This window comes from Sesamum indicum, linkage group LG4 (genome assembly GCF_000512975.1).
Source record: "Sesamum indicum cultivar Zhongzhi No. 13 linkage group LG4, S_indicum_v1.0, whole genome shotgun sequence".
In the NCBI taxonomy this organism is placed as follows: domain Eukaryota; kingdom Viridiplantae; phylum Streptophyta; class Magnoliopsida; order Lamiales; family Pedaliaceae; genus Sesamum; species Sesamum indicum.
The window spans coordinates 15,581,530-15,607,244 of NC_026148.1; the positions used below are offsets into that span (position 1 = coordinate 15,581,530).

The window sequence follows — 25,715 nt, forward strand, 5'->3', positions numbered from 1 at the left end:
TTTTCGATATCATAGGGATAAATTACTATTCACCCTAAATTATTTTATTTTCTATATTATATATATATAATCTTTTTTTAGAATAAATAAATAGGTGTGAATTTCATTTTTGAAACATAAATGTGAATCCCAATTCACATGACATGCATACATGCACATATAATAGGAGATGTCTTGTCATTATAATAATAAAAATCTAAAAACTCTGAATTCACACTGGTGCGTCATCCAAGTGATCAATGACGTAAGCTTGACATGATGAGATTCTCCTTCCACCCCCTGGCGGGATTTTTCCTTCGTCTATAAATACCAGCTACTCTGCCCCGCAGTGTAAGCACACCACCACATAACCAAGAACCCAACCCACCCCACCCCAATGGAATACAGCGAAAACACCACCGCTATCGCCACGGCGGAACCTTCTCCCTCCGCCGTGTCTCCCACCTCATCATCTTCACCACCCTCCTCTCCACCGGTGATTCTCAGCCCATGCGCCGCCTGCAAGATCCTCCGCCGCCGCTGCGCCGAGAAATGCGTCTTGGCCCCTTACTTTCCGCCCACAGAACCACTCAAATTCACCATCGCCCACCGGGTTTTCGGAGCAAGCAACATTATCAAGTTGTTGCAGGTAATAATAACATTATCAAATTTCTTGCCCCTTATCCCTTTGACCTAATGCACCAACAATGTATAAAACGTACTTAAGGATCTTTACCCAATATTTGTTTTTCTATGTTTTTTACGCCTTATCTGTGTGTTTTCTTATTTTTTAATTTTTTATATATAATATATATACACTTATATTTATATATAATATAAAAGAGACATTATTTGATAATAAATAGTGTTTTTTATTTCTTAAATCACAAAATTAAACTTATACTACTTATTTTAAAATATTTTAAATTACCTCAAAATACAAATCCAAACATACCAGTAGCATCTGTGTTACAATTTCTTCACTTTATTTTTTTTCTATTTAAGGGTCAAAAAAGGCTTTATCTATGCTGCTAGTGAACTGCAGTATATTTATATGGTGATGTCATCAATATACGCGTTTATATATTGAATTAATTTCCGATGATTTTAATTTAATCATAAAACATTTCAAAAGGGCTCAAAAATTTTATTTCTTACAATGAATTTTAAGGTAAAGTAATGATGTGATGTTATTAATTTTTGAATCATTATTTTTAAGTGTAAAATCAAAAGTTTTATTTTTATTTTTATTTCATTTGAATCTTTATGTCAAGTCATATAACATAGAGATATGGAATAAATGAGGGAATAAAAGAAAGTAAAATAAACTTTATATTATTTCTATATATATATGAAGTGGAAGATCTTTCATGATCCACTAAGCAAGTCTTTGTTTTATCATTGTAGCTACCAATAAAGAGATGGAAATTTCGAATATGGTTTATTTTCAACATATTTTAGTTTGACCTCAATATTTTCCTACTCTTATTATTATTATTATTATAATAATAATAATAATAAAAGTTTCTTGTATTTATATATGTATTGTATTGTGTATATGAAGATTAATTGATCACTCTTCAAATTGGAAAGGGACATGTCTAAAGGTCAATAAGAGTAGGGCACCTAATTAAAATGACCCAAATTTGATGTTCAAACTCTAATTCAACTCTATCTTTTTTTAAGAAAGAGACAAATATACACAATAGGCTTAATTAATATACTTTTGGTCCTATAATTATATTTATTTGACACTTTAGTCGGGCTGTAAAATAATTCTTCACCCTTTTGAATTTCGTGACGTTAGAATAAAATTGGCTACAATAATTATAATATCACTTTTCAGATGCTGTGAAATTCCCGGCCAATTTTGTCCTTAAAATGACAATATTAAAAAAGGTGAATTACGGACCATATTACGACTCTAACAAGTTATAAAACTAAAAATACAATTAAATTTTATAATATCACGAAGAAAAAATATAAGGTATGAACAAAGAACACACGTGTGTGTATATATATATATATGTATATGTATTCATGAAATAATTGTTCAAATTCTTTTAAAATTTTTAAAATAACCTTTTGTACAAGTCAAATTATCTATCTCATCATCCTCTAAAAATTCCCAAAAAAAAAAAATTGTTTCCATACATGATTTACACCATAATCTTGAGCGATCATGATTTTGGTTTATATATAATCTAAATATTTTCTCACAATTTACTTGTCAAAACTTAAAAGATCGATCGATCATCTAGCTGATCACATTGCATATATATAGAAATAATTAGATTATTCAAGTTTCCAATATAAATATATATTTGTTTTTCAGGAACTTCCTGAGGCTCAAAGAGCAGATGCTGTGAACAGCATGGTGTATGAAGCCAACGCTAGGCTGAGGGATCCGGTCTACGGCTGTGCCGGTGCGATTTGCCAGCTTCAATACCAGATCAGTGAGCTCCAAGCTGAACTGGCCAAGGCTCAAGCTGAGATCCTGAACATGCAATGCCAGAACGCCAATTTGTTTGAGTTGATTGGCAAGCAAGTGGCCGCAGAAACTGATCGCCAGCCGCAAACACTACCTTCAGTTCATGAGAACACGACGTTTTTTTTCGATGAAAGTATTCTTGGAGTGGCTTGGGAGCCCCTCTGGACATGATGTTTGATCCAGTTAAGGTTGTCAAGAATTGACATATATATATACTTAGAAGAAAGAATCTTACCAAGAAATAATGGTTTTTGTACTCATGATGTACTAAATTAAGAGGAAGATTTGATGTGTTGAGGTTTGTGTATTAGACATAGACAAGGGGAGATTTGGACCTCTCCCTCCTACTTTTCCAAAGGAAAAGAGAGGTTAAAAGAAGAGGGAGGAAAAAGGGTCATTCGGGACTAGGAATTCTTGCATTTTGCATCTTTTGGGTGACCTAATGCTGTCATTTCAAGACAATTAATTCTTGTTTCGTATAATTATTTCCTTATCAAACTTTGATTTTTGACCAGGTGTTTGGGCTGATGTTTATTTTATATTTACTTCTTTGTGTATCATGATTAATCGCTTTGAATAATATTGATTGAATCAGTTATTTTAAGTGAAATAATTCCAATGTTTTCGTCCTAATTAATAATACGTTTAGTGGTAATTTTAGTCCCGTAATTACAGTTATTTGGCACTTAATTTCTGTAATTTTGTTAGAGTTGTAAGATAGTCCATTTTCTTATTTAGTGATTTCAGGACAAATTGTGTTGAAGTTTTCAAAGTTGACCAGAAATTTGCATGTGTCAGTTGAACATTGAGAAAACACATGTTATTGGTCGATATTTGATGATGCGGCAAATAGGTATGACGTGGCAACTTATGCCACATCACAATTTTTTCACATCAGCCACCACTTGCCACATCATCATAATTCAACCAATAAGATGTATTTTTTTCAATTTTTAACCAGCGCACACAATATATATTTTCCAGCTAACTTTTGAATATTTTGGACAAACTTGTTATGAGATAGCAAAATTAAAAACTGTGAAGAATTAATTTACAACCCTAACAAATCATAGAATTAAAATTTAAAAAAAAACTATATATAATTATAGGACTAAAAATACAATTAAATCTTAATAATATTAACCATGGACGGTACTTAAATCATGATTAGGTAGGTGGGAAAATATAGATCAAAGAAAGGGAAATAATTCATATACAGATGAACTGAAAATTATGCATAATTGTCCAACATTTTTGTCCTGATTCAGAAGATCAAATCAGAACAAACATACATACATATATATGTTTGTCCGAAAAGAAGCATTCCTACGCATGCACACTCTCATGTAATAAAAATGTCCTAATTATTAGCATCTATTTTTCACATGTTTGTAACATTTGTCATTTATCATTTATTGCAAGAGACATAAGTATTAATTTACCTTTGGAAAGTTCTTGTGGAGTATGTATGAGAACTAATTAATTTATTTTTCTCTAAGTCAAATATATATAGGAAAAAATGCAAGTAACTTCCTTGTGATATCGAAAATGAGCTCCTTATGAAAAAAATAAATAGCGATTTACCTCCCTATATTTTTTAATATACAATAATTTATCCCTCTGTGATTTTTAAAATGAAGCAATTTACCTCCCTGTATAAGGAGGTAAATTGTTTCATTTCAGATAATACAGGAGGGAAATTACTATATTTTTTTCATAAGGGAGTAATGTGCTCATTTTTAATATCACAGAAAAGGTAAATTGCTATTCACCCAATATATATATATATTTGACTTGTTAACTAATTGATATTAAGAAAAATATTTTAAATCCGACCAGCATAATAATTTTGCAGGACTCATTGCTAAAAGAGCGAATTATTTCCCACGTTATAAATAACGATAGCTTAAAAAGCATGGTGATTAAATGAATTATTATTTATCGTGGTTAAATAAAATAAATCAAAAAGTAAAGGTTCAATCACAGTTAATCAATATTGTTTTATAATTTTAGCTATGTCAGAATACTTATCATGATTTTTTAATTAGGACTAATATTTTGATCTTGCTTACAAAAATAATTAATTATTATTATGTAGTCGTGGTGAATTAGTATTTGTTATTATTTTTTACTTTTTGACCATATTGATTAATCATAACAAAAAGTTGTATTTCTTATATACATTGACATCTTCACGTTTAAGGTAGCACTTCATATCATTTGTTCCACGTTATATTTCATTACTTTTCGATTATTTCTTTCAAGGAAAATTCTTACCCAAATCAGGTTTGACTGATTTAAATCAATTACAGAGCAATTAGTGTGATACACCTGCCATGTAATTGATCATTTTTTCTGAATTATACACCAATTACATTGCAAGTGTATTGTACTTGTTATATAATTAATCAAAAAATAAATGTGATTTACCCCTCTTGATATGTGAAATGGACAAATAGTCCTTGTGAAATAAGAGTTTTAGCAAATTAATCCCTTGTATTTCAAAAAATGAAACAAACTACCCCGGATCAATGGTTTAGACTTTAGATAGGGGATAATTTGCTTCATTTTCTAAAACACAGGGGGTAATTTACTATTTTATTTTTTACAGGAGTTTTTTTACTTATTTCTCATATCACAAAAAAGTAAATTATATCATCTGAAAAAATGAAACATAATTTAGAATAAAGAATTAAGAAGAAGAGAAATTCAAACTGCTTTTTGATGATGGTGGGATGTTCAGATGATCTCTTTGTCTGTTAAAAATGTGACATTAATGTTGGTGGGCAATTGAATCCAATCCCAACCCCTTCTTCTATCCACATGACTTTTATATATATGTCAAAACACAAAGAGATGAGATCTTTTACATGCAGACAGTGTTGAATTCATAATCTTACAACCTTCGAATATTTCATCACTTTGACGTACTTAACTAAATTCTAACTTTTAACACCTTTCAATCTTCAAAAAGTAGCAGTGTTTTGTGATGAGTCTAAACCTTATAATATGTATATATGTGCATGTCGGCAAACCATGTGAATCCCCCCACACTCCCACTACTCAAACTCCTTTGTTATTTTTTTTAGTTATCGGATAATTATTTTTACACACTCTGATTTATAATTTATTTATACAAATTACTCCAACACCCCAATGATATTGACCTTTCTAATAGTTGTATGTATAATTATCCAAAATGCAAGATTTAAGGGTGTCAATGGGTAGGGTAAGATCCTACCCAAACCCATAACTTAATTCAGATAACCAAGCCGGATCCATTCAATATTTTTAGACCCAGACCCATAAAAAAATATAAATTGGGTTTGGATAGGATTTCTACTCATCAATACCCATAGGTTTATGTACTCAATTTGGACCCATAGGTTTATGTACTCAATTCAATTGATTATTATTTATCAATCGATCTAGTAAGAGTGTGCAATTTTCGATTAACCGAACAAAAACCGACTAAATCAAAAATTCGATTTGATTTTGGTTAGTTTTTTAGATTTCGATTATTCAATTCGGTTTGAATTTTTTATGCAAATTAACCGAACCTAACCGAATACTGAGTTTAAAATATATATAAATATAATTCAAATCTGCCACACCTGTTGCTTATTGGAGGCCACCTAGCCTTGAGAGGACAATGAGGTCTTGATCACTGTTTTGTTGGTTCTAGCATTCATCCATCATCCTTAGGAATAGTTCCTACGAACAGATTAAATGATTAGATTTTAAAAATACTAATTTTAAATTCAAAAGTTAAATTATTTTTTATACTTACCGTGACCTCTATTGCACTTGGACTGCCTCCTTTTTGTACCACTTCTCGAACACCTCCATCTGTTTGATGGGGGCGTTCGAGTTGTGCCTTCTTTTTAAAAATCATTTAAATTTTGCTAAATATTGCATGAAGGTCCAAATTTTGTCTAAAATTACTTTAAAGTCCAATCTTTTTCCTAAAATGCATAATTTTTCTTAAAAATTGCATTAAGGTCAAATTTTATCTAAAATATAGTAAGGTCCATTTTTTTTTCTAAAAATAGCATAAATGTCCAAATATTGTCTAAAATTACATTAAGGTCCATTTTTTCTTAAAATGCATAATTTTCCTAAAAATTGCATTCAGGTCCAACTTTTTCCTAAAAATTGCATTAAGGTCTAAATTTTACCTAAAATTACATGAAGGTAATTTTTCCTAATTACATGAAGGTCCATTTTTCTAATGTAGTTTCAGAAACTACATAAATTTATAATTGTAGAAATTACAGAAATTTATAGTTGTAGAAATTACATAACATAATTTTTCTTTACGAATTTTTTTTTTATAATCACTGAAAATTTACAGAAAATTTTTAAAAAAAAACATAAAATTACGAAAAAAAATTAAAAATTACAGAAAATGATTAAATTTTTTTAAAATTACAGAAATTTATTAGAATTTTTTAAAATACAGAAATATATGAAAAAATTACAAAAAGTATGAAAATAATTTATAAAAATTACAGAAATTTAAAAAAAAAACAGAAGATTACGAAAAAAAATTAAAACTTATAGAAAATGATTAAATATTTTTAAAATTACAGTAATTTATTAGAATTTTTTAAAATTACATAAATTTATGAAAAAATTATAGAAAATATGAAAAAAATTATAAACATTACAAAAGCGCAGCCGAACATTCCGTGCTCTTTAGCAAAATAGGGATACACCTGATCAAAATGCTTCCATGTCTCTGTATCGGAAGGATGACACATGGAGCCTACTCCGTCTAATGTGTGGCATGCCACGTCATGTGCTTCACAGTTGCTCTCAAAGTATACAACGTCTGCAGATGGGGAGTAAGCGGCAGGTACCTAATGATCGCATACGAGGACTTCTTCTGGTGGGGTTCTCGCTCTTGGGCCGGTTTGTACATAGCGTCTCCACAAAACTTGCAATATTCCAAATCGACGTCGTTCTTCCAGTACAACATACAGTCATTCTTACACGCATCAATCTTCTCAATGGGTAAACCCAAATTCTTTATCAACTTTTTCATATTGTAGTAATTTCTCGGTAGGGTGTGACTGGGGGCAATATTTTATCAGCCTACTAATATTCGATCATTTGATCTCAGAAATATGGTCGTCTGCCTTAGTATCCACCAACTCAGCAACAGATGTCAATTGAGATTAAGTGCAACCGTTCCATAATGGCTGGTAAACAACATGCACTACATTATAAAAACGGCTGCCAACCCTAAAACATAATCATAGGGACCACCCCATAATAATATAAACTAGGGTCGGCATCAATAAGGCAGAATCTTGTACCATCATCAGGCACACCATCGTGAGAAAAAGAAAATAACTCGGTCCGACTGCATAAAAAACCATCCTCTACGCCCAATTTATCTATTGTTCATCATCCTAGTTTAAACAATTACCCTCCTCATGAGGACCTAGGTTTTGCTTCTTCGGCACTGGAGGGGCAGCCACAGCATCAAAGTAATCATGCACCCTCTCCTCGTCATGAGAAATCCAATTATAATATTTTGGCATAAACATTTGCATTCACAAGTGATAACTTATATCGCTGGGTGTTTTGAACTTTGTGTTTTTGCATTTTCGACAAGGGCACATAATTTTGTCTCCATCCATATGTCCACGCTGACACTTGGCCTATTTTATGAAAGTTTAACCTCATCCTCAAACTTCAGTGTAAGACCTACCTTCCTGAGAGGTTCTTATGATACATTCATCTCCTTAGTTGTCATAGTATGATATATATCACTGCATATTCACAAGTATTTCTAATTATATAATTTAATCTATAAATTTGTAAATATTACATTACACTAATTAAGAATACATAACATATAAGACCAAAAAATTATAAAACTAAAATAATTAAACTATAATTAATTTAATTAATACAAACGGCTTAAATTAGTTATTACTTGGTCAACCAACTCAAGAAATCAGCTGTTGATGGTCCAAAAATTAAGCAATGTATGTTATCAAGTGTATATACACGAAAATCCAAGAGATATTGAGAGTGTGTGTGGTTAATAAGTAATTCTACAACAAATAAAATGAAATAAAAATAACTTGCAACACAAATATATATAAGATATTTTATACCGGCCTTTGGAACGAAACATATAGCTGTTGAAATATAGCCATTACAAAAAGTAATCATTATAATGTCCGCATTTTGAAAGGTTTTTGTAATACACTTAGATAAAAAAAAAATAGTCCATTTTCCCACGATTTTTGTAAGACCAAACAAACATAGCTTTTCTCACTGTATTTCACGTGGTTATTGTAATAACTCCTCATTTTTTTTATTGGTCGTTGCAAAATTAACTAACCGTGCCAAAAATCATATAAAAATAATAATGATCTCAAATAATTAACGTGTTTTGTAACGGTCTTTCTATTTTAAAACTTTGTAGCACATTGTTTATAATAGCTGACATTATAAGAAATGTTGGTCGTCCCTAAATTAATAAGCAATTACAGAAACTGTGACAAATTGTAACGTTCGTTGTGATGTAATGGCTTTTGTAATATATTCATGTTGTAACGGCCATGTAAAGGCTTTGGCCTTTACAACTTAGCGAAATTTATATTATTATTGACATGGTGTCAGCATAATTTATCCATTACAAATTTGTGCCAAAAATCGTCTGTATCAAAATGGCCTTGTGGCCTTCAGAAAATAGCTGTTATAAATCCCGTATCTTTTTTGTGAGTGACAAGGCCAATGAGGCATAGCTCAATTGACGAAGCTAACGCCACATGACTATATGATCATGGATTCGAATTCCACCAATGTGTGGGATGTTATTATACTTTAATAGTAGTTGTCATTCTACTTTAATAGTAATTGTTAATTAAATATAATCATACAATATGTGATAATTAGTACATGATTGTTATAGTTATCGATTATTGTTAGATATTTGATATTAATAATTATAATTGACATACTTAAAAAATAATAGTTCACCTCTTTTACTTTTAAAAAAGAGTACCATTAAGATTTGGTCAAAAAATCAATATGCATCCATTAAATATATATCTTATTAACGAGTTGTTCATCACCAAATTTTAAGACCTAATGGTCCTATTTAATGGGTTTTGAGAGACAAAATTCACGTCCGTCGGGCTCCCCGGCTCAAGGCGTGACTTAAAAAAATATACAACTTAAATGCAAGCCAAACGAAAGTTGAAAAGAATTCAAGTAATTAATTAAAAATATATTATCAAGCAAATCATGATATACCTGAAAATTTTGACTTTATATACATTTCAATCTGAAACTTTTAAATAAAAAATATGTATGTACACCTCAACCTCCTTATGATTAAAAATATTACATGCATACAAGAACCAACCATCATTTTAATTATAATTTAAATTGATTAGTCTGTTATATTAATTTATGCTAACTTTTCTACAAGCAGAGATAAGACTTGGTTGGGTCAGAAGAATTAAATAAAAAATATATAGTACATTTTAGAAGTTGAAAAACCATTTTTATATTAGAAATGGATTTTTAATCTATTAATGTTGCACTAACTCATTGACTTTGTACTCTTGAAGAATTTTAAATAATTCACTTAATTTAAGTATCCTATATAAGTACTATACATAATTAAATTCCAAGATATTGCAAAAAAAATGAGTTTATTATATATATAAGTGTGAACATTTGAATTAGAAAGATTATGAATTTTTTGGCCTAGTGTGGGCCGGAATAAATTTTCTATTTCACATTCTATTGCATCTTATATGCGATTAATTTATACACGTATACATGTATAAAGACATTTATATAAAGTGTAAACACTAGAAAAAAATTACTATTAGCTGTAATATTAACGGTTATGGCTAAAAATCATGGCAAATGACTACTATTAACTACGGTTAAATAAAACCAACGTAAAAAACTAGCTTTTTTGTCATGAAAAAAAATATTTTCCATGCGATTTGTGATCAACAACCGCTGCGTAGTTGTGGTCAATAACTATTTGTTACGGCTATTTATTAATAATACAGACAATTAACCGTAGTTAAATGTTATAATTCATCTAGTGTAATTAAATAAAATTTGTATGGTATATTTTGAACTCCTTGTAGTAGTGATATAAAAGGAAAAAATTAGTTACATTTTTTATCCAATAAAATATATTATTTTTCTTTTAGTCCCATATCTTTCAAAATTTTGATTTTAATCCCAACTACTTTAGTCTCACACTTTGCAATGTACGTAGCTAAGTAAAATATTTATAAACTGAAAAAGGCAAGAAGGAATAATAGGCACTATTTTCTATAAGATTAGGTATATAATTATAATTTAATTTCAAATCCCACCATAAATTATTCCATCCTTGTAATTATATATTAATTTAAGAAAATATATATTATTCTGAAGATGGAATCAGTGAGAACAAGAAGACTACTTTTTGAATGGAAAGTCTGCTCCCTCTCCTTCTCTCTCTCTCTCTATATATACATATACATACACACAGTGAGACACAAACAAAACAATAACATGTATTTAAAAGTGAATCTGACGTACGGAGATGTCCTGAAAGTTGTAAAGACGAGGAGTTTGTATGGTTTATAAGTTTTATGATTTTTTTTTTGAGGTAAGACGATGAATTATTATTAATTGAAATAAATAGATTGCAATTATTTATGTCAGATATCTAACAAATCAAATACAACAGTCATACTATGATCAATAATATCAAATACATTAAACCAAACCAGCGCATACTATTAGGATAAAAAAACCACCTACTATTCACTAGAAACAATACACATATTATTCAGTAGAAACAATATTCCACGCATAAAACGGAGTTCAAACCCATTACTTCTAACGTCATGAGGCATCAATTTCGCTAATTAAGTTAAATTTTATTGACCCAAGATCTCTTCTTTTTAAAAATACATCTTTTCAGGACAAAATCATAAAATTCTGATAAAATTACAAGGCGTATGAGAATCCAAAAAACACAGTTGCACGCAGAGTTTGTTCAAATTGTTGCATGGTTTAATTTCCAACCTAATGATAACAGTCAAACAACATCCACTAACCCAACAACGCAGTCTTTTTGTGTTGACTTTCTCTGCCCTCTTTCTTACTTCTTCACTACACACATTATTTACAAAAGTGTGTGCTTATATTTTCTATTTAATTTTTAAAAAAATTAATTATATAGTTACATTAATATTTTAATAAATTGAGAAACTGAATATTAATATATTAATTTAACCGATAAATCAATATATATAACTTATGAAATTTATAAAATAAATCACATTAAATTTACGTAACGTGATATAAATACCTACACGTCTTGTAGGATTTGAATCCATAACTTAAATTTTCTTTATGGGACCACGTTATGTGCATAATTTCAACTTTCGGGTACTTTATTTTTCCATAGTACCCATCAAGACGAAACCATTTTATTGATTTCTCACCATTTTTTTTTTCACATCTTGGTATATTTAAAAATCTATCATAATGTTTGGATTTGTATTTTGAGTTTTGGAGATAGAGAGAGAAAAAAATAGAGATAAATAAGTATGTGTTGAAAATAGATAGTATGTTCGGATTTGTATTTTGAGGTAATTTAAAATATTTTAAAATAAATAGTGTAGGTTTAATGTTGGAATTTGGGAAACAAAAATCACTGTTTATAGTCAAATCATGTATCTTTTATATTATATATGTATATAAATATATATATATATATTATATATATAGAAAGTTGAAAAATAAAAAAATACACAGATAAGGTATAAAACATGAACCCGAACATCGTATATTTTTTCTCTCATCGTTAGAATGTGTTGTTGATGACAAACCAGATTAATTTTCACGCAAAAACCTGCTTGGTTTTTTTTTTTTTAAGGAAACTCATTGTAGTCTAACTAGGTCAATATGGATGAAAATTGAAAATCTATGTAACTTTTATTACTAATATCAGCATTTTGCATTCAAAACCTAATAGATAGGCGTAAGGTGAAAATATTTTTTTTTAAAGAAAATGTAAATATAATTTTAATTTTTTTAATAAAAAATATAATTTTTTATTTTTAAGGGAGTGTAAATGAAATTAACTCATTATCTATTGAGGTTAGAGATAGTGGTTTGTGGTTGACTTTTGAGACCAACGCGGAAACTAAGAAGAAAAGATTTGAGACTTAGACCAAAAATCTCCTGCCTAACTCCAAATATTTTTTATCATTAGGATTAATTTAGTTGGCGAAATTAAATATTTTATCAAAAAATTATGAGTTTGAATCTTATTATTGGATATTGATCTACTTTATTAGTAATTATTGATCAACATATATACTCGGCACTTATATCATATATATATATAATTGAGGGAAAATCGCATGCTTGGTCTCATATGTCAGGGCCGTTTTCAGTTTAGTCCCATTTGTTATGATTTTCTCACATTGTGTTTCATAAATTGATAATTTTCTTAATCCAGTAATTAACGGAGCCCTCAGTAGTCTCACGTGCATGTCCGTGCGTTTTTCATTGAACGAAAAATGCACACAAAAAAAAGATGGAAAAATTTTTAATTTATGAAATGCAATATAAAAAAAATCGTAATAAATGGGATTAAATTACAAAAAGTCTTAACATATAGAACCAAAAATATGACTTTCGATCGATTAGATTATATATGAATATATATATATATATATATATATATATATGTATAGATATGTTGTTTTCTGGTAAGAGGTCAATAGTTGGATTCTTTGAGGGTGGAATGTTTTCCCCTTTCCCCACTGTGATAAGGTCCATTTGACATTTAATTGTGTCATAATTAAATACTAAATAATATATTATAATGATATATATATATATAAATAAATATATGCTTTAGACAAACGCACTAGACAACATCAGCTAGGTTCTAACTATGATATTTAATTATTTTTCTAAGATTTGGTTATTACATAAATAAATAATTTATGGATGTATGTATCTTGTTTTAATATTTTTTAGTAGGCGTAATTTTGAAATTTGATGATATACAAGGATATCCTGTATTGGCTGGCATCTGTATGTCAAAAATGCACTCCAACAACAACTAAAAAAAATAATATATCGATGTATAAATTCTAGAAAGGATTTATGATATGATACTAAAACAAGTATTTGAATAAATTTATACGTTTTTTAAAACATTTTCTAGAATGTGTGGACGCTTATTACGTATAATATTTAAAAAATGACCACGGTACAATATCCATGAATAATTGGAAATATCTAACTTACTTGTTTTTACAAATCTTAACAAATTCTTTTAATTTTCACTATACTATTATGTATATAAGCTTTATATATTTATTTTATCTAAATATTTTAATAATTTGTTCTAAAATAAAATTTAACATTTTATCAATCCTAAAATCATCTTATAAAATATTTGACTCAGAAAATCATTAAAAAAAATATATATGTTACAAAAGCCCATTTGAGATGACTCCCAAGCAATAGCAATAAATATCTCCATGTCACACAGGTATGTCCTCATAAATGTTTTGAAACTCAGCCCAGTTCAGACGGTCGAACAGTCCAGACTGCCACTCGGGCCACAAAATGGGTCAGATAAAACTTGAAAATTGAATGAGCTCAAAAGTCGCCTTTTTTTAGCGAAAACTGCCTAACTCAGTGGTTCAACCGTTGAACCAGTTGACCTAGTACTGGATTGAGTGAACGGACGAGTTAGAGTCAAGTATAAATACATGCCAAATCCCTAATTTTTTCATCATCTACCGTTGTTTCTCTCTGTTCTCTACTTCTCTTCTTCGCAGCAGATCTCTTCATATCTGCAAAATCTCCATCTTCTCACTCTCTCTTAATTCTCAAACATTTTCCTTGAACAAACCCAACACATCGCAGAATGTCCACAGTGCCAAGGAATTTTTTGAAGTGGCACAACGGCTATTAAGCCTTGACCGGCACAACACCTTACTTTTACAACTTGAGCATTGTTGTAGGCTGTTCTATGTGAAAGCGGTGAAGCTTGAGCAAGTTATGCTACAACGGGCCACGATGCAATGGATGAAAGGAGGTGACCAATGTGCTAGGGTGTTCTTCTGAAAAATAGCATAGCGACGCACAAAAAGGCGGATTTTTCAGATCAATGACCCTCGAGAAGTAATCCAAGAGTTCATTGCCTTCTATAGTAATTTATTGGGAGGTGAGAGGAGCAGGTGGTTCCTTGATCTTCGTTATTTACGCCCCTGGGCTCACCATATTATCACTGATGAGGAGGCTCAGGAGATGGTACGTCCTGTTACGGCAGCTAAGGTAAAATTGACTTTAGTTCATGTTGCTGAGGATAAAGCCCCTGGTCCTAATGGTTACACCTCAGCCTTCTATAAAGCGGCTTGGCCTATTGTGGGTTCTCAAATCACGCAGGTTCATTGACTTCTTCACTACTGGGCGGCTATTGAAGTAGGTAAATGCTACATACTTGGCACTTATACCTAAAGTCCATAACCCTAATCATGTGGCTGATTTTTGTCCTATTGCATGCTGCAATGTTCTTTACAAAGCTATTACTAAGATCATAGTGTAACGTATAAGTTCGATCTTGGATAAAATTATTAGCCAACCCAGGCGTTTGTCTCAGGTCATTCTATCAGCGACAATATTCTTCTGGCTCAAAAATTATTTACAGGATATAACCAGCAGCGACTCCCACCTTGTTGTGCACTAAAGGTGGATATCCATAAGGCTTATGATATTGTTGATTGGGATTTCCTTCTGGCTGCGCTCCAGTTGTTTGGTTTTCCGCATAGATTCATCTGCTGGATTGAAGAATGTGTTACAACTCCGTCTTTCTCCATTAGGATTAACAGAACACCTAATGGGTTCTTTGTTGGTGTCAAGGCCTTTGGCAAGGTGATCCAATGTCACCATATCTATTTGTCTTGATTATGGAAATTTTGAACCTTATATTGCAGCAACTGATAGAGTAGGTCATGAATTTTGCATTTCACTGGAAGTGTGAACCTCTTCGCCTAGGTCAGCTTGGATTTGCAGATAACTTGCTATTGTTATCTCGGGCTAAGGTGGAATCGGTTCAATTACTCAAACGGGAACTTGATTATTTTTTAGACATGTTTGGGTTTCGGGGCAGCCCTCAAAAGAGTCACCTGATCCTCTCGCGTGGTGGCCAAGGAATAAGGGAACAACTGCTAGAGGTATTTCACTTTCCCGAGGGACTTTTATCGTTAAAATACTTGGGATTACCTCTTATATCTTCCGAAGTGACTATTGTTTGCAAGCCACTCCTTACCAAGTTGGATCAACGTATTAAGGGTTGGGAGAGCATCTCCTTGTCCTATGTTGGACGTCTGCAGATTATTAAATCTATACTCACAGCACTCAATGTATATTGGGCTTCAGCCTTTATATTACCCAATGATGTCATTAGAGAGGTGGAGTAGAGGCTACGGGCATTTCTATGGCAGGGTACCTCTAACCGTGAATATGTAAAAAAAATATATATATATAATATTATATTATATATCCTACTGAACTATTAATCAAAGAAATAGAGTATAATTAAAAAGAAAGGGGGGGGCTAGGTTGTCAAGTATATTAATAATTTATTTTCTAATGTTATTTTTAAAATATTAATAATTATTTACGACATAAATATGACGTCATTGGTTCGACCATGGTTGATCCAAAGGTTGAACGAATGACCGTAACTCACTTTGTTTCCAGTTCGATGAACGGTTTGGGTTTCAGAACATTGGTCTTCATTCACTGATGGATAAACTATAAAGGGCTTTCTGAAAATTAAGAATATCCACTTATTATTTGAAAATTTATAAATACCCGTTGGTTTTAATAACTGTCTAACAAATATGTAAATACCTCTATTATAGAATGATAGAGTATTTGTTAGACAATCATTAATTTTAGAGAGTATTTGTAATTTTCAACAACGAAGAGGAGGAGCGCAACAGAAGGAAGGACCAAGCCTTATAGATAGTAGCACCTGCCCTATCGCTGACCGCTATGCGACTTGCTTGATTGCGCTACAAACCAAAGCAACCTTATGCTCTTAGTTGGGGAATGAAAGGTAAATCCTCTTAGACAACATAGTATTGCTAGTGCTTAACTAAAAGCCCTATCTAAGACCAGAGCAAAAGGGTGACCGACATAGGCATAGACCTAAACAGAGGGGGAGGATAATGAACCTTAGGGCACTTATAATTATAAGGAATAGTTGCAATTGCACCCCCTCATCTATTGTCCTTTTAAACAAACGATCGTCGCCTTTTTAAAAATTATGAAAATTACCCCTGATAGCTTTTAAAATTAAAAAATACCCCTGTTGACTCGATTAAACTAATTTAATTTTTCAATAATAGAAATGCGCTCAAGGATGTTTCTGTAATTACCTAAAGGTAGAAGGGGTGTTAAAATAATATTTATGGGAATAAATAATATGGCCCGCTATATTTTTTTTATCATTGATACCAATTTTAATTTAAACTTAAATTATTTTATTAATTTTTTATATTGAATCTCTATATAAAATTATATTTTTTAATAATTGAAATTTAAATTATTCAATTAATATTATTAATAACAATTAGTTTCTAGGTTATAAATTTAAATTAAAAAATTATCACACTTGTGTAAATTATTTTAAATTAAAAAAATTATTCTCTATTTTTATTTTTAATTAAATTTCATTAAAATTAATAAATTATACATATATTTATATTATATATGTATAAATATGCAATAATTGAACATATTCTATTTATATATATTTATACATTTATACATACATATTTTGATGGCCGATGATAACAAAAGAGGCTGAAGGATGAACACAAATGGGGAAAGGCCATAGGCCACAATGGGGTGCGGCAGCGAGGACATAGGCAGGAGTTGAAGGTGGGCATGACGATAGCAATGGGAAAAGGGGATAATTATTTATAAAAAAATAATTTAATAATTTAAAATATATTTAATAAGTAAATGATAATATAAACTGCATAAATTATTTTAAATTATTACATATAAATTTTATAAAATTTAATTATAAATAAAAATAGAGGGTATAATAATTTCAAATAAATATAAAAGTTTGATAGTTTTTTAATTTATACTCGTAATTTAGTAATTAATTTTATTAATATATTAATTGAATAATTTAATATTTTAATTATTAAAAAGTAAAATTTTGATATAAAAATTTAATTAAAAAAGTAATAAAATAATTTAAATTTAAATTAAAAAATTAATATAAGTAATAAAAAAATCTATGAGATCATATTACCCATCTCCACATGCATTAGTTTGTCATCTCCTCTACCTTTTAATAATTACAGAAACATGCATGAGGATATTTCTGTTCTTAAAAAATTATATTAAAATTTAACGAAACCAACAAGAGCATTTTGTGATTTTGAAGCCTACCTAGGATGATTTTTGTAATTTTAGAAAACGCAGGAATAGTTTATGTAAAAAGGCAGTAAGCAAGGGGTGTAAATGCATTACATCGTACCATTTTCATGGGAAATGCTAACGAAGTATTTATCATCAAACAGTTCAAAAAGAACTATCATCAGAGGTGTCTTCAGAACTTCATTTCCTGTCCTAATAGTCACATAGTACATTCACAAAATACTGTCTTCTGCCTTTTCTTATTGCATCTGAGGTCAAAGAATGATATATGCTAATGAAAAGATATACAAAAACACAAATTAGTTAGTTCCAAGAAAAAACCAGTAAGCATGTACTTTAACAATGAATCCATGTTAAGAGACTAGCATTTCATAACAAGTAAACCTGAAAAAACATATCAAAACAGTAGCCAAGAGAGAAGGAATCGTCGACGAATAGATGGGGTATATCAGATGCTGTATCTGGAGAACAGCTCAAAATTTTTTTCTCCCTGCGGGCAGATTTCAGATTACAAAACAAAGGGTGCTAAAAGTGGTACTCGATTTGTCACCTCGGAGAAAGGGACAGAGCTGGCTATCTATTTCTGCACGAGGGGCTCACCGGTTTCCTCACTTTTGTTCATTGCCTTCCTTGCAAGCTCGTAGCCAGCAAAATTCATGGCACCTAATGGAGCGATCCAGAAGAAACGGGGAACGGCTCCTTTGAATAGTCCAAGAGGCCCTTCACGACGAAGAATAGAGAATGCTACCATTGACAATGTTACTTGGTGTCCCTGAGGAGCCGTCATCATTCTCGTCTTCATGACATCGAATGGTGTTGTCAAGACAGCTGCCAGTCCACCAGATAAAGCCCCAACAGAAATGGCTTCCCAAGGTTCTAGCTCCCGTCCCAGAAATTGCTGGGCTGCCTGAAAGAAATCAAGTGGGAATCAGGTAGCTGTAATTAAACAGGACAAAAATTGGTCCTTGATTGCTTTATGATCATCCTATTGTTTTCTATTCAATCAAGACATTGAAACAAAGAAAGTTGGTTTATAATTGGTTTGTTTTGGTCTTCGAGAGATCATCCAAAGTCAGAAACTGAGTCATGAGATGTTCGTTTAAAATGTTATATCAGTTGAATCTTCTGTAAATTGCCATGCAGAATATCCAGGCCCTCCTTAAAATTGAGCAAAATTCCTGCCTTCTCAAACTAACATTCTAGGCAAGTATGACAAGAATCTGCGACCTAATTTTGTGGTCAAATCACCAGCATTAATTAACTCTCTTAACCCATTGCTTAGCCATGAAGGTCATAGCCTACTCTAGTACTCTTACTCTGACCAGTAGCAGCATCAAATCAACTTCAAGTAATCCAGGCAGAATAAACATCAACGATGCCGACAAGGCCATTTTGATGAAGCACATGTGTCAGAAACCAAAACTTGAACAATTCTATTATTTTAAGAACCAAAGGAAAGAGAACAAAATAACAAAGAGGTCCAAGAGAACATCAGCAACCCAGAAAAGAGTTCGGTGACTTCTTACCTTCTTGGACTCAGCATAAAGACCCATGCCCGCAACATAGAATGGAACTTCCCGGCAGAGAGTGGCACCAGTCCCACGGAAAAAACCCCGTAGACCATCTTGCTGCCAAGTTCCAAGAATAGCTTCCCCCACATTTTCAAATAGACCAGCTTGTAATCTTTGCTTCAATACTTCGCATGGAATTCTTACTGCTGTTCCGAGAAAAGTGCTACAGAATGATGCCACAGTTTGAACCTAAACGCAATGCTGACAATAAGTATCTACTAGGAAATGGGCAGACTTAATCCAATTAAAATTGTAAATGAAAATCTTAATAGTGCATTCTCCAAATGATAAACCTTTCGTACCAACCACAATTAAAAAGAAAAGGGAAAATTCTACATAAAATTTCCACATATAACTGAAGTCACCAACTTAGAACAGAGTGGGTTCAACATCAGAAGAAGTATCAACAAGCTTAGAATAAAGTGAAATTTTGCTCCCCCAAAAGAGAAATACTAGCATAAGTATAACAATGCTGTGGGCAATTACAATGTTGATTCCATAGGCGAAAAAGATGTAGTGGAAGTATTTATTTAGCTAGACTGTCACAAAAGAGCAAACTAGCCGTTAACATTGCTAAAGGAATGATGTAAAAGAGCAAATCACAGAACGGACCATCATGGCCTAACCTGTAATTCCGGAAGTGTTGGTGCAACATTTATCAACACAAGCTTGCTTGCTTCAAAAATTCCAGTTCGGAGACCATGACTGCACCAATAATTAAATGCGGGAATGGAACCCCTATATAATCCACGTGTTCCAAGTTGAGGAAGCTTGGATAAAATCTCCGGGAAGGTGAGGGTTGAAGCTTGCACTCGTGTCTGACAGACAAATCAGTTGAGAAGAGTTAGATGGTCTCATAGAACACTGAAATCAGACAACCTGTAAAATCTATGAACAACTCCTATTTGCCTCATTTGTGTAGTATTAGTTTCATGCCATAGGATCTATACACACAATATTGACCAAAGAACAATCTTCATTCAACCACCAACTTTAAGATTCCCCATATCATATTCTTTTAGTCATCAAAAGTCATTGTGAAGGATCATAAGATGCTTCAATCACCTCATAAAAGAAACCACATTTTGTACCATAATGATGTAATTGAAAGTGGTAACCACAATAAGGCACAATATTAAGAAAAGAATTAAGAGTTTAGAGATGCATTTCAGGAAACCTAAACCATGTGGAGTTATCAAAGGTGTTTGCAGATGAGTTTGGCAGGCCTCAAATGTATGTTTTAGTCTGAAAATACACGACAAAGTGTTCAGCCAAAATTGGCTGCAATACTAATTATATTTCCAGCGTGGCTTCTTCTCCTGTCCTGTTTCCAATTTATGCCTACAGTAACTCTTGAAATATAAAAAACCTAATAGTAATTCAAAATCAACTTTGAAAATTAAGCTTCAATATATCTACTTTTTATAATAGCAGTTCCTTATACAGTTAACGAAACCCGTGATTAGGAATCAAGTCCCATCAACAGTTTGCAAGACTTCCAGTAGAGCTAAATCACTCAGCTTATCCTACCACTGAACAAACAGATCACAACTACTTCAAAGGTTACTGAAGATGGCCCCCGATTTACAGAAGAGTTGATGTAGTATTTGGGATCAGCGCAACTCTAAAAATACGTAGCCAACTTGTTTCAAACTGTCTGAGCAATGAACGCATGTGCAATGTATATCAATCTATTTAAATAGTTAGATAGGGAGGAGTTGAAAGCAAGCAGTACGCATAAAATGATCATTTATATAATTCAAGTTTCTCGAGAAACAAATGACTCATTGTAGATGAACCCTAACACCAGAAGAAACAGGATGAAAACACTTGAAAGCAGTGTGCCTACCAACATGCGATCAAACAATCACCATTAATTCATGAAATCATCATCTGTAGGATTTCCAAACAATCAAAGTGCAAAAGAGAGATCAAAACAGACATCGCCTATCCATACATGTATCTGTTTCTCAAGACTTTACCTTAACTGTATCAACAGGATGCAATAAAGCTGTAGACAACGCACAGGATAGACCTCCAGCCAATGCAGATTTTAGAACACTGCCAGTAGGTATCTCCACAGATGGAGGAACAGCAACCACAGTAGCAGCTTCAAACCAGATACTTCTGCAAGTCACAAAGTAAAAGTCAGTGTTAGTTGCTATCAGAACCTGATACTAGGAGAATTAAACAAGCAGCACTAAGTGTAAAAATGAATTATTGTACACCATACTAGGTGGATGTGAAAACATTGGACTTTGTGATCACTCCAAAGCTGTAACAAAACCTTCTAAAGCTTTTGAAGAATCTAAGGGAATAAAAGTCTCATCATCCGAGAGTTGCGAAACCTAAATCTTTGGCGGACAAAATTGCATGGGAAGTTTTAAGGTGGATTCATAGACTTAAATAAACCTGATCCTACTAGAGAAGTGACTAGGAAAGACTGGATTAAGGAAACCCTTCTTCTACCAGGATTAGACAAAACTATACACTCATAACATATTCCCAACTTAAAAGACTCCAATAAGAGATCCTTCAGCTAAATAATTAAATCTATTCCTCAACATGGAATTCCAACACTTGAACGGATATAAACAAGAAAAAAAAAGTTAAAACCTAAAATAAATTCAGCTTAAATTTCCTAATGGCACTTGTATTTTCCCTGTAGATATCGTTGTGTTTGCTCTTCTTATGAAAAAAATTAATGTAAAAACAAGTCAGATCAATGAAATACAAAGACCGCATTCATCAAATTACTTGTATAAAGAGCATGACAGAAGGGAAACCTTAACAGGCTTAACGTACCGTGGATCTTCTTGAAGTCGGTCCGATGGGAGCAAAAGCATGAAATTCCGGAAATGCCCATAAGATATAGATTCCTCAGTGTCAGCATTCAGAAACCGCATCATTGCCACAGCATTATCTTCATTGGCAGGAAGTCCTGCATTCTGCAGGGATGCCAAGATTTCACTTTTCTGTAGTGTCCCAGACTTGCTCAAACAGAGACTGGTATAAGCCCGAAGAATGGTTGGTTCTTTCTGTTCCATCAAGGATAAGAACTGTTTCCAACCAAAAGAACGCGAGAACAAGTGACTCCTAGTACGGCGCATGAATTCATGAGCATATCTCTTAGGTAGTTTCCTCTTTCTCATGGCAACTTCAAGATCTTCCAGAGTAACTTGTCCATCACCATCTCTGTCCAACTCCAGGAAGAATCTCTTTCCTGCATACAGTGAATTACATTCATATTACAATGATACTAACCAAAAGCATGCATCAGTAAGCAGAAAAGTCATATGATAATGAAATTTCACAAGGTCAAAGCAATTACGAATAACTTATTTGGCACAAGCTTGTCTTATGGAAGCCCTTCACAGGCAAGTATTTGGAAGAGGAAGTTCCTAGTCAAGCTGGATGGAAGTAACCTGCCCAAGGAGATTTTCAATAATTGGCTACTCTATTTTTACAGTGATTAACAATTACTACGCAGAGACTCTAGCCTAAACAAATGCAAAGAATTGGCTTTATAATTTGCACTTAAAGATTGGCGTTATAGCTGCAGTCCAACTCTAATTCAAGAAAAAGGTTAGCACCTTCATTAAGCATAGTAATAGCAGACAGGAGGAGGACAACTAGAAGCCCCACCACACTGAAATCCTCAGGTAAAATCATTATTCACTTACGAAAGGTTAACTACTAAATCAATGGCTTGTCAGGTAATTGAGTCATTTTTGTCAGCAGGTAACAACTACCATACTTCGTAACGGGCATGAAAGAATTTCTGTTACAGAAAGTCCTGTGTATAAGTTTGTGCTTGAGGCTCCTTCCAGCCATGATTACAATAGCAAACATGTTCAGCATTTAAGTAGATACGGCTCTCTCGTTCAGAAGCAGTTAACTGTCTAGTATTGGACACATAAAGAGTGCTCTGCAAATACAAAAACCTCAGAAGTAACCACTTGCCAATTGAAATAAGTTTGATTTTATATATAGTTGTGCTGCATATTATCGGGGTATGCAAGAGAAAATGTACAGCATATCAGGGACAACTTCAGATCAAAAGTAGGAACATTATCATTCAAAATTTTCCTTGTAATTACAACACTAGCATGTCCTTTGTAACAATTTCAAGCTTTTTCAGTCAAATGAAAAAGATTTTGCAGTGAAAAGTATACCTTCAGCTTCTGTGTATCTGAAAAAGTCCTGGACAGAGAAAAGTTTCTTCTTGTCAGGATGGTCTTCCTTTGAAGGTCTCCCTATTTGTGGTAAAAGCTCGATCAATTCCGTCAATGATACAGTTGACAGGGTCGATCTCAAACGCTCGACATTGGACAGTGGAATACTTAGCAATCCATTGCCCAATTTTTGTGGCGAATTGCCTCCACTTTCTTCCTGATTAACAGCATTACTAATTCCCTCATCTCCCACATCTTTCACCGAAGGCACCTCAACAATACCTGATGGCACTCCTCCCACGCGAGCAAACTTCAAATTCCCCAAAAATCCATTCACATCTGCTCTTTTACCTTCTAAAATACTGAAAAGTGCCTTTAAGTGGTCAAACTGATTAACAGGGGCCGTTGAAGGTTTACACTCTGCATTATTGCACTCATTTTCTTGAACACCCACATCAAACTTTGGCAAGTGATTCAACTGATCAACCACAAATCCTATAAAATACTCAAATGGCAAATCTTTCCCTTCTTTAGCCTTCAATTGCTCCTTCTTAATTCCACATGTAGCCCTCGGCTTCACTTCAACTTTGATATGTGAATCATCACAAACAAAAGTATCCTCATTATTCATCTTCTGAACCCGCTTTTTCACAGACTTCAACGGTCTTGGGAAGGCCTGTACAAAACCATTAATCAAAAAGGATAACGCCAAATCAAAAGGCAAGCAATTCCCATATGAATTCCTATCCTCTTTCCCACCATTATCACTTCCATACCTCTCTTTCAATCCTTTCTTCGAGAGATTTACCTTAAATTTCTCTACCTCGTCACAACTAACATTCACGTTATTATGAACATTATTTCCATCCTTCTCCATAAAGATTCCCACAAATACTTTGACTGGAACTTTCCCTTTTCGACGATCATTGCCACTGACAACATGTTGACCACTCTTCTTCTTCAAATCCAACTGAGCTGCGACCACCTCATTATTACGATCGTTAACACTACCATTCAAGTTCGCATACTTCGAAGGCCCATTAAAGCAATGCTCGAAATTCTTGGCAACTTTCCGAAAATTCGATTCTAGAGGCGAAAACGCATTCTTAACCACCTGAATCGAATTCAAAAACGATTCCAAAGGGTCATTCCCTGACACCACCATCACTCAAAACCCTAGCTCAATCACAACTCATACGAATATCCCAATTTTCCAAAACACAAATTAATTCCAAACCCAAGAACTATATCCCACAGAAAACACAAAATCAGCCTTTAATTGCCCCGCCAATCAATATAACATCAAGAATTCCCACACCCATCAAAACCAAATAAGAACCGCATCAACTCAATGGGCAGGTGGAATTCTTGAAGGAAATCATAGAAACATAGTCAACTCTTGATGTCTTGTCTACGCGTGCTGTCTGCAACCGTATATATGTACAAATACATGCAAAATATATGTATATCATATGTGTGGATAGACTTCTCAGTGAAATGGGAAGTGTACGTATTTACACATTCGAGCAGCAAGAAATGTAGATAATGGGATAAATTCTGTCACCTGGGAAACACAATTTTCACAGGGAATTTTCAAGAAAATTTATGAGGCTAATAAAATTTCGGATAAGGGATTTATGTAATTCTGCAATTTTCAAGCAAATCTGGGGAATCTGAAAGATATGGTGAGAGTGAGGAAGAACAAACAAAGAGAGGAAGGAGGAGAGGTTCTTTTCCAGAATTTATTTAATTCACAACAACTGAAATGGCGAGAATGCCCTTCAGTTTCATCCTTATCCTTTTGACATGTCACTGTTGTGGCATGATGTGCAAAGGGCATATTTGACATTTCAAAAGTATTGATGGAATGACTCACTTGATATTGTCATGTCTCAATCATTGCACTTAACTTTTTTTAATTAATTTTCACTAATTAAAGTATAAAAGAAGTGATTTAAAAAGGTGAAGAACTTACCCCACTTTTCTTCACCATGTCTTGATTGATTTTGAGGTGTAATA

General features: G+C 32.5%; 3 protein-coding genes across 3 annotated transcripts; 2 read left to right on the forward strand and 1 right to left on the reverse strand.

Annotated features, from left to right (window-relative positions):
• LOC105161147 (LOB domain-containing protein 1-like) lies at positions 344-2,984 on the forward strand. Its single transcript, XM_011078745.2, has 2 exons — positions 344-628; positions 2,315-2,984. The coding sequence occupies exons 1-2, from the start codon at positions 377-379 to the stop codon at positions 2,639-2,641; spliced, it is 579 nt and encodes a 192-aa protein (XP_011077047.1). The 5' UTR covers positions 344-376; the 3' UTR covers positions 2,642-2,984.
• On the forward strand, positions 14,795-15,966 carry LOC105161208. Its single transcript, XM_011078827.1, has 3 exons — positions 14,795-14,932; positions 15,125-15,418; positions 15,523-15,966. Exons 1-3 carry the CDS (start codon positions 14,795-14,797, stop codon positions 15,964-15,966), a joined length of 876 nt encoding a protein of 291 aa, XP_011077129.1.
• Positions 18,241-25,410, reverse strand: LOC105161148 (calcium-binding mitochondrial carrier protein SCaMC-1). Its single transcript, XM_011078746.2, has 6 exons — positions 23,697-25,410; positions 22,327-22,744; positions 21,504-21,648; positions 20,148-20,339; positions 19,477-19,710; positions 18,241-18,857 (listed from the first exon to the last, which is right to left on the reverse strand). The coding sequence occupies exons 1-6, from the start codon at positions 24,859-24,861 to the stop codon at positions 18,528-18,530; spliced, it is 2,484 nt and encodes an 827-aa protein (XP_011077048.1). The 5' UTR covers positions 24,862-25,410; the 3' UTR covers positions 18,241-18,527.